The sequence below is a fragment of the Belonocnema kinseyi genome, chromosome 5, assembly GCF_010883055.1.
Source record: "Belonocnema kinseyi isolate 2016_QV_RU_SX_M_011 chromosome 5, B_treatae_v1, whole genome shotgun sequence".
Classification (NCBI taxonomy): domain Eukaryota; kingdom Metazoa; phylum Arthropoda; class Insecta; order Hymenoptera; family Cynipidae; genus Belonocnema; species Belonocnema kinseyi.
This window is the reverse complement of record NC_046661.1, coordinates 16783336-16794528: the sequence shown is the minus strand read 5'-3', so window position 1 is coordinate 16794528 and position 11193 is coordinate 16783336. Positions and strand designations below refer to the sequence as shown.

Below are 11193 nucleotides of genomic sequence, written 5' to 3'. Positions count from 1 at the left end.
TTAACATATATCCTGGGCAACTCCAGCTAACCCCCATTACCCACTTCAGGAATCGCTCATGCATGCTCTCTACTTTCCTATGTTCCTTCCATCCCCAGATCTTCACACCATAACACAACACCGCCCACACCAACGCATCAAATAACCAGACCCTCATTCTCCAATCTTTCTTGAACCTTCTCTTTCCTATACCCCATACTTGGCCCATTACTTTACTCGCACATTCAATTCTTTTCCTTACCTACAGCTCGTTTCCCCCTTCTGCCTCAAACCAAAAACCTAGGTAACAGAACTCCTTCACAATTTTCACTTTTTGTCCGTTCATCTTCCAAACGTAATTTATTTTGCTCTTCCTATTTCTGAAACACATCACCTTCGTCTTATCTACGTTCACCGTCAGCTCTTTTGTTCCCACATACTCTACGAAGATTCTCATCATTAGGTTCAACCCCTTCTCATCATCTGCTAATAGAATTACATCGTCCGCGTATGCTAGAGAATATTGTATGCTATTACCCAAAACCGTTCCTCCTTTCCCTTTCTCCTTTAGCTTCTCCTCTAAGTCTGCTAATAGAATACTAAATAGAATCGGACTCAAAGGGCACCCTTGCCTAAGACCTCGGCTTGTCCAGAAAACCTGCCCTTTTTTCTTTCCTATTTTCACTCTAATCCTGGTTTCAGTAAAAATCTCCTTTATACTCTCCACTAACTTTTCCTCTACACCCCTCTCTTTCATTGCCTGCCATAGTACTTTTCTATTCACTGAGTCAAACGCTGCTTTGAAATCTACGAACAAAGCGACTAGTCTCCCTTTCTTTCTCCCCAAATTTCTGTTAACTAAATAGTTAAGTACGTAGATGTTGTCTATATTTCCCATTCCTTTTCTAAATCCCGTCTGATTATGTGTGTATTATGTGTATTATAATACTTTATTTTGCATTTTATTAGCTATTTCCTGGGGTATCTCATATTATCAGAATAGTTTGACGAGTTTGGAAAAAGCAGTTTTTTACATTTTTTGTGATTTCAGCATAAAAACTTTTTCTTATAAAATTTTTTATTTGAGCTCCGTATGGCAAACTAAATTTCCTTTAAAATGACCTATATTACTTTAAAATTTAGTGCCTAGAATTCCGACAATCACGCTAAACAGAGTTGGTATCTCATATTTGGATACTCTCCTCTAAATTTAATTTCCCGGTGTTGAAAAGAACACTGATACGAGTATCTTTTCTGACTGAAAATTCAAGTATTTTTTTTTCTCTTTCTTGGATTAAAATACAACTGTTTGTATAAAAATTAGACTATTTTATTAAAAAGTCATTCTTCATGGCCGAAAATTCGATCTTGTTGGATAAAAATGCCACTATTTCATAGATAATTAAAAAATTTTGTCAACAAATTATCCTTTTTGGTTAAAATTCGTCTATTTAGATTGAAAATTCAATTTTTCTTGTAGAAACTCATTTCTTGTTTAAAAATCCATAGTTTGATAGGGAAAAGTCAACTGAAATCTTTTTTTACAGAAAATTAAACCATTTTCTTGAAATTTTATCTTTTTGAATTAAAAATTCATCTGCTTTAGTACCACATCGATAAGATTTTTACATTATCATTCTTGAGAATGCAATGTAATCGTCCAAATTTTGAATTTCTGGTTTTTAACGGATCTTTACGTTTCGGCACTCACAGAATCCGAAAACCATAAAATTTCATCGGTGTCTGTCTGCATGTCTATATCTCTCTATGCATGTATGATTACCTGAATGTTGTAGCCACTCTGACATTTGAAGGATTTGTTCAATCAAGTCCGCATTTGATACACTTCTGAAGGTCCCAAAAATAAAGGCTAAGTTCGTTAATCAGATATTTCGAACCAAAATTAAAAAATTGAGAGCATTTTCAAAATTTCAAAATTTTATAAATTGTTGTCAAAGTTTGTTATAGATGGGTAAAAGACTTGAGAATTATCTAAATAAAAAATTTTATTTTGATGAAAATTAGAAAAGTTATATATTTTTGAAAATTTGAAAATTTTCAAAAAATAGAACATTTTTTTTATAGATCCAAAAATTTCGTTCAAAATTTTCACTAGATACCAAATATATTTCAAAACTATTTTACTTGCATTTTTCTATTAGCCTAAAATTTAAAAAATTATAGCATTTTCACAATTTTCAGTTTTTACATTCTCATTCATGAGAGTGTAATATAATCGTCCAAATTTTCGGTCTCTGGTTTTTAACTGATCTTTACGTTTCGGCACACACAGAATCCGAAAATCATAAAATTTGGTCGGTGTCTGTTTGTCTGCCTGTCTGTATGTCTGTCTGTATGTCTGTATGCCTGTATGTCTGTATTTCTGTATGTATGGTTACCTGAATGTTGTAGCCACGCTAACTTTTGAAGGACTTATCAAATCGTGTCTGCATTTCATACACTTCTGAAGATCCCCAAAATAAAGGTTAAGTTCGTTAATCAGACATTTCCGACCAAAATTAAAAAATTGAAAGCTTTTTCAAAATTAAAAAAAAATTTTTTTGAAATTTTTTAAATTGTTGTCAAAGTTTCTTATAGATAAGTAAAAGATTGGCAAATTATCTGAATAAAATGTTTCATTTTGATGAAAATTAGAAAAGTTATATACTTTTCAAAAATTTGAAAATTTTCAAAAAATAAAAAAAATGTTTTTTGCATAGATCCAAAAATTTTCACTAAATATCAAATATATCTTACAACTATTCTAGCCGAATTTTTCGATTAGCCCACAATTTAAAAAATTAGAGCATTTTCAAAAATTTCAAATTTTTTTTCAAATTATAGAAATTTTTGTCCAAGTTTCTTATAGATGGGTAAGAGACTTGCAAATTATCCAAATAAAATTTTTGATTGTGATTAAATTAGAAAAGTTATACACTTTTCAAAAATTTGAAAATTTTCAAAAAATGGAAAAAATTATTTTTTTCATAGATCCAAAAATTTCATTCAAAATTTTCACTAGATACCAAATATATTTCAAAACTGTTCTAGCCGAATTTTTCGATTAGCCCACAATTTAAAAAATTAGAGCTTGTACAACTTAACTGTTGAGCGCGAAGCGCGATTATCGCAACGAGAATGTAATCGTCAATGCCGCAGGTACTAAAAAAATAGTGGCAAAAATCTTGACATCATTCTTGACCTCAGAATGACGATCTTTTTCCTACCAAAAGTGCAATGAACTCTAAATATATCCATGAAGATGTACAATAGCTTCTTCAGTTCCTGTTATCTAAAATGAAGGTGAACGCTGATGCCTACAGATTATAGCCTTATTGCCTAAAAGCGAAATGCCAAAACTCAAGAGGAAACGAATCGTTCCAGATTCATCGGATGAGAGTTCTGCTAGTGATGATGCTATTGATGATTATTTGATCAATGAAACTGATTGCATTACTCGAAGCAAACGAAGTGATAAGCGTTTGCAAGTCGATGCATCTGCGTCTGCGGATGAATCTAATGGGTCTACATCTTCTGACGAACCTGATCTACTTGACACTTCTCATGAAGCTAGTGAAACAGAGTCACTCGATGAATCCGATCTCCCTCTTTTAATACGTCTCGAGAATACCTTGAAAGACCTCATGTGGACGGAAAATGGTGTTTTCAATCCTATCATACATCTCTTCATTGATGAAAATCACGGTGTGCAGCCTAATGCTGGATTAGATGATAAAAGTTCTCCTGATCAAATTTTCAAGACATTTTGTGATGAAGAGTTCATGGATATGATATGTGGCCTAATGAATATTTTCGTACTGTGCGCATCTAGATAAATGTATAAACCGAGTTTTTAGTAAAAAAAACTTTTGACCTTGGAATGACGATTATCAAGGTCAAAAAGTCTCCAGGATGTTTCTCACTATTTTCCCCTTATTCAACGCAACAAATTTTTCCCAAAAACATTAAATATTTAGTGTGCATTGGGTGGTTGATATTTCCAACGCCATATGGGGTCGGGCCTAATGACTGGCCAAAGAAATAATTTAAGGTCGCATGTAGACTCCACCTTTAGGGAATTCATAGAATTCGTGGAATTCACGGAATCCAAGGAATTCATGTAATTCAAATTTTTCTAACTTTTCTTCAACATCTTATGGGGAGGGGTGCTGGAAGGCACCCCTGTGACTATTCACAGAAATAATTTTGGTCAAATCTCTACCCCTTTCCAACGAATCGTGGGGCCGGAAAGGCACCACTGTGTCTGGTCGCAGAAATAATTTTGATCAAAATACTTACCCTTTTCCAAAAACGTGTTGTCGGATTAGAAAGCACCTCTGTGATTGGTCACAGAAATAACATTTTTCCCAGGCTTTTTATAGCCTGGGAAACAAACTAGCAAGGTGGCCGATGTTGAGGATTGAACAGTAGTAGTTAACACATTTGGACAAAAAATATTTTTTTAATATCTTCTTCCAGCATTCTAGGCTCTATCCTTAAAATATGCTTAAAAAAATGGTAAAAAAATTGTCGGTACGGGTAATTTTTTTTACCGGTACCGACAATTTTTTTACCGGTGTCGGCTTTGTATACACAACCTTAAAAGAATGGGATTTAGGCTACCGTCGGTTCGAATAATTGAGGCTTCGGATGCAATAAGGAGATATGTGAATCATAGAGGAAAATAATTATTTTTGATAAATGTTCTATCTTTGGTGCAAATATTTTTTAAAGCGCTGTTTACAAAATAAAAAAAATAAAATAAAACAGTGCGATTTTATAAAATATTGTTATAAATTCTTCAACAAAAATGCTTCGAAACGCCAAAATTTGTAGCAATCTAAATAGTCTTTTCAAATATTATATTTTCCGTGAGCAAACTAAATTGTTGTCTTTTACATTAGAAATATTTTTGTGAAATAAAAATCGCGTGGAGGAACAAGAAAACTTGAATTATATAAATTGGAATACATTATTTTGTTGGAAAAGTTATTTTAATTATTTTTTAATACGGAGAGTTGTAACATAATAATTATCTTTAGCACCAAAATATCAATTTATACATTGAAAACCACTTTTCATACTTATTAAACAATGATTTTTATATCGAAATATAGGTCCTTTTTATATTCTCCATGGTTCTGAATAAATTCCTTTTTGATTTTCCTCACTACTCGTCATCCTTGTTTGATTCTCTTAGGCCTTATTTAGTCAAATTTTAATCCTTTTTGAGTCTCTTTCAAATTTTTGCAGCATTTTTCAAGTTCTCATTTACATCTCTTATAATTTCTACAGTAATTTAAGTCAGATTTTAATACTCTATAATTTCTGCAATAATTTTAAAATCCTATTTAGAGGTTTTAAATGTAAAATTATTTAATGTAATATTGAAAATTAAGTGAAATATTAATGAATAACTATTTTTCAATATTTGTCATTTTTGCTTATAAAATATTAATGTGACCATTAATTAAAATGTACTGCATACTGTAAGGTAATAAGATATTTATTCGAGAGCTTTTTGATTGAGCCAACATACACTGCATTATCGATATTCATATGAATACAAACAGATAAGAGATTTGCAATTGGTAGAATAATTTCATTTTCGATGACATCAAAATGTTGTGAAAATGATAGACTATTAGAATGTAAATAATCACCTTCAGTCTGGAAAACGCTACGGCAACTAAGTTCGCTTTGTAGAATTGCAAAAAATAAACTTTCACATTCGCAGTTTTGAATCTCGCAATTAAAATTATGCATTTTAAGAAAACTGTGGATCATACCTAATTTAAATTTATTATTATGAAAATATTGAACTGCAGATGAACATGTTTGTAAATAATTGTCTTTATACGTACTCGCTACATATAATTTCCCATTTTTTATTAATCTTGAGAATGTAAGTATTCTAAAGTTTCTCAAAATGTGAACATTTTGTATGGCCCTTTGAATCAATTTCGGTATTTCTACATGAAACTTATAAACTCCAACACTGTAACAATGGTCTAGAATTTTTTGATTGATTTTTACTTGACACTTTTTCTTTTGACAGACATCTTGTAATTTCCCATCGCGTAACGTCTCCATTAGTTTTGTCATGGAGATAAATTGATTATAAGAATTAATTATTTGAGTATCAATGTGATTAGTAACATGAATAAGTTGTAGAAACTGGCCATTTAAATCCTCATACTCAAAACAAGTGTACAACCACAATGGTCCGAGTCTTTGAACAATGTCAGGAAAGTATAGAATTTGATGTATGTTAATTGAACACTATCGTAATCCATATAAGGTCTCAAATTTCCTAACGTATTTATTTAAAAAATCGCGATTTATTTCGATAATTTGTGGTGTTATTACGTCAGAACTAAGTAGTGCTATTCCCATTACTAAAAGAAGATAGTGATTACGTGGTATGCGATGGACAAATTTTGGATGTTTAATTGACGTTAGCCTGTTATTAATAAGGTCAATAAATGTATTTACGGAGAAGGGCTTTATACGATGATCAACATTAAATAGTAAATTTAATACTTTTTTTACTACACCAACGTCTACGCAGTGCTTTCGATCGAGTCCCATACCCTGAATAAAATCTGGAATTAGTTTTTATAGGACTGTTGGCCCTTTTACACATAACAAGAACATGGCCCTGAGGCTCGAATGGAACATTTACACCTTCAATTAAGCACAATGAACCACCATGTTTACTATTGAAATAGGTAAAATTTAAACATTCACATCTAGCAGGTGTGTCACAAGTTCCTGTAAGAAGAATTCCTCTCACATTTATCGTATTATGAATGCTTGGCACAAATATCTAAAAACCATTGGAGAGTTTTTCTAAATCTGCCCGAAGACTATAAAAAAATCTATTCATGCCAGTCTTATTGGCGCCATGCCACAAACCAGCAACCAAAGTATTTTCTCTCTTTTTTCTATTTTCGAAAGGCAACTCGTTAATACTAAAATAAATAGGCTAAATACTTATTTTCGATGACTTAAATACAGGAACACCATCTGTGTACCAGGAAAGAGAAATGTTCTTTGGATAAGAAAGAAAGCCTTCAGCACCCCACGCTTGATATAAAGTACCATCGTAAATGTTTGATATAGTATTCGGCTGATGCACTGGTCTGTGAAATCGATGCTATAAATAAGCATGGAAATCTCTTCCCATATACATTTCCTTTAACTGTTCCAGAAATGGCAATTGAACAAAGTAACCAATTTTTTTAAATGGATAAGATGGACATATTTCATCACTTGAGGTTAATACACGTAAACAAGTCGTACAATAATAATGTTTTTTAAAATAATTTTTACCCCCAGACCAAAATACTTGCGGAATTTATATAAACTGTTTCTTTTTAACTCTTGATTCAAACAGTGGAAGCTACTTACTGCAATAATGTCGGACAGACATGTCATTGTTACGTTGTGATGCAGTAAAACTGTTAATATCAATAGCATGCTCTCCATTAGAGTTACAGGAGATCCTTGAAATAATGGTTGATCAATGAACTGTGCTTCATTATCCGGAAATATGCCTGCATATTCTTCATTGTCTGATGAGCTGTAGTGAGGGTCAGTAGATACACTGCTTAAATCTTCTTCATCATCATCGTCATCTTCATGGTCATGTTCATCATGTGCTCTCAAACTTGCCTCACTCGAATCATCCGCTTCTGCGGTGTTTCTGTAATTAAACGAATAGCACTAAAAATGTCAAGAGTAAATATTCAATGTTAAACAATTCAGGGCCCAGATCAAAGAACCGGTTATAACTTTCTGGTTGTTAGAGTGAAGAGATCTCTTATCGCTAGAGTTTTAAACAAAGTTCAGAGGCCTTTCTTTAGGCATCAGAAAGTTATAACCGTTTCTTTAATCGGGGGCTTTAATATAGAACACTTTATGTGGGGCTGTTCGAAAGTACGCAAGGCCTTGCGCGAGGGGCTAATACGCTGCGTCACTTGGGGCGAGGGGGTCACTAGAGGTTTTCTACGTAATGTTGCCAAGGTAAATTTTTTCAAAATTCTATTGCATAAAATATAACTTTTTTTATAATACATAAAGTACATTTTCCCCTCAAAATAAAATTTTGGAAACAGTCAAAATATTTCAGATTTACGTAGCAAGTTTTGTTAATTTTTTTTCTGCAGTCAAAGTTTGAAGTTAGAATCAAAAAGTCGTAGAAATTCAAAAATTGTGTATGCTCGCAAAGAAGGATTGAAAAAATGATTAAAGAAAAAATCATATATAATTCATGAAAAGTTCTTAAAATATACAGTATAATTTTGTTGTGCATTTTTTTATAAATTTATTTTTTAAATAAGCCCCTTATAAAAGTTTAAACTGTCTATTTTTTCCTGAATTAATCATAATTTAACCAAATTTTTGAATTTTCTATATATGTTTTTGTTAAATTTTTGACTATATCACTATATCAAATTTAGAAAAATTACATACTATAAAGAATTATAAATTATAATAAATTTAATATGAAACCCACTTTTAACAAAAAAGATAATAATGAAGCATTCAAGTGAAAACTCTTTAAAATTAAATTATTATAATTGACAAAATTGAAAGTCTAAATATTGCAAATATTGCATCAAAAATATAAAAAATTTTAATTAGGTTTTAGAATACAGTTTTTTTAAATTTTAGATGATTTAATTTCTCAGGCATGCATTTTCACATTTGCGATATTATAAAAACGAAAAAATATATCTTGAAAAAAATTAATTGCGTTTTTGAAAAGAATTTTAATTAATCTGATTGTTTTTTCTACTTCCTCACATATTTTGTACTTCATTTCCATATCAAATTCTGTAGTGCTTATACAACATAAATAAGATTTTAACTCGCAATATTTAAATGATTTTAACACGAAGAAGAAAACTCGGAAAATTGAAAGTTTAAAACTTTAATAGAAATTCAAATTAATAAACACATTCATTTAAAAGTATTTTATACATTCAATAATAAAAATGTTTAAAACCTCATTTTTACGTTAATAATATATTAGCACTTATAGCCATTAAATAATCCTTATAGGTTGAAAAAAGCTCTAAAAATATGAAAATTTCTCGGACTGTCTTCGAATTAGCTTTAGATATTAAATTAAATAATTTTTTAAATGATTTTGCTTACCCAAGATTATTTTCATTTTCTTCATGAACAAAATGTTCAGGATTTATTTCAATTCCTGGCTGGATTATCCCATATTCCACATCCCTAAAATGCATTTAAATTATAAGTTAACACTTTTAATTTACATAAATCTGTACCATTTGACAGTTAAGGATATTTTGAAAATTAAAATTAAATAAGATAAAATTCAATTTTATTATTAATAACATGACAATTAGGCAAAAATAGAAAAATACTCACATTTCTTCTGGTAATAAAACTCTTGGATTATTGGGTACATCAGGGTCGTTGTCTTCATTATTTCTATTAATTGTACGTAATCTCACCCGGTCACTTCTTCGCCGATTCCCAAGTTTACTCAGCCCTTTTTTGACATTATTCACCCTTACTTATTGTGATTATCACTCAGTGATACACTGTTTTCAAAAGATTAATAATTTCACTTTTTTTTTGCTTTTTTCTATTATTTAGAGGTTGTGTTAATATGCGAAAGCAGTTATCGTTGCAATGTTTTGAGGCGTATTTACAAGGGTAATTATGGTTACCAGTGGGGTTCTTATTTAAAATTATTAATTTTTTTTGTTTGAGATTTTTTGCAATAAAAAAAATGTAAAGTGCATTAAGAAATTAAAAATGATTTTAAATCAATATTTGTAATGAAAAAGGTATTTCTTCCTTTAAATAAAAAATTGATTATTTATTTTTAAAGGAGTAAAATCAAATAATCATTTTAACTTTCACTTAATAAGCATATTGTGTGATCGAATAATTGTTTATAATAATTAATTTTTTGTTGCCAACGATTGACATCAACATTTCCAGTGAAGCACAGGAGTGTTAACTCAATTTCCACTTTGACATGGGTCGACCATAGAATTGGAAAAAAACGAAAGCTGAAGCTAAAATATTGGCAATTTCAGGTAAGGAAAAGAAGAATAAATTTACAATTTATTATTTACATTTCTACCACAAAATTGAACTTTCAACCGAAAAAGATAAATTCTCATCCAAATAATTAAATTTATAATTTTAAAAGGCAATTTTTAACCAAAAAAGTAATAGTTTAATTGTCAATTTAAAAAATGTATTTTTAACCAAACATGAAAAAAGAAGTTTCATCAAAATATTTATATTTTTAACAATAGAGATGGGCCTTCAAATAAAAAATTAATTGTTAATAAAGTATTTCCACTTTGATCAAAAGGATGACTTTTCAACGCCTACCATAACTTCTAAAAGTGGTAACGTAGTTTATGAAAAGTAGTTTCTGAAAAGTAACACCAGGCCACATTCTTTCAGTGATTATTTCAATTTAGGGATAAACGTGCGAACTAAATCATTTTTTAAGATAAAATTAACCACAAATATAGAAATAATAATACCTTTCAGCTCCTCTGACATTCGAGTCTGGCATTTTTTTCATTAACAATTATTTTATCCACATTTTCACCCTATCTTCTAAGGGTTAATTTGAATAATGTATCGTTCCATAACAAATGATTTGGAGCTCTTTTGTGGTTCACTAAATTTGGCCCATTTATTTTTTTCGTAGTTTGTGTCTTTTGCCCTACAAAAATTCAGTATTTTACTTTTTATGTTATTTTTTACGAATAAAACAAAAACTGTGCATCCTATACAAATTTTATTCACAAATTTGTATTTTTGTATGCATCTTTTTTTTAATTTATCTTTTTTTTGTAACTTGCATAGTAAGACCATGAAACAGAGTTTTTTATTATTTTTGTTGTGTGATCAAAATTTTAATTTTCGATTTTTCAACAAAATTTTTAAAATTGTTATGACAGTCTTGGATGGGGGGGGGGGGGGTGTTAAGTTTTACACACATCCAGTACTTTCTCGTTATAGTGTAGATCATGTTGTATCACTTGTAAGAACCACATTCAATTGTGAGTTTTGTTGACAGACACCTTTTCTTTATGCCTTCAGCATTGAACTATCATCAGTGTTAGTCGAGATAGGTCAGGCTTGATGATACTACTGCAACAATTCATCAGTATTGAAAGAGGTACTTTTTAAATTTTAAATTCT

General features: G+C 30.4%; 1 protein-coding gene across 1 annotated transcript in view; it reads right to left on the bottom strand.

Moving 5' to 3' along the window:
- The window catches only part of LOC117173204, a 111662-nt gene extending 101042 nt beyond the window's left edge, over positions 1-10620 (bottom strand). Inside the window, exons 1-4 of the mRNA XM_033361639.1 lie at positions 10527-10620; positions 9385-9560; positions 9145-9228; positions 7393-7687 (exon numbers count right to left, since the gene is read on the bottom strand). Of these exons, the coding sequence (XP_033217530.1) occupies positions 7393-7687; positions 9145-9228; positions 9385-9386 (381 nt within the window). The 5' untranslated portion in view covers positions 9387-9560; positions 10527-10620. The remainder of the gene's footprint in view (positions 1-7392; positions 7688-9144; positions 9229-9384; positions 9561-10526) is intronic.
- Positions 10621-11193: the final 573 nt, after the last annotated feature.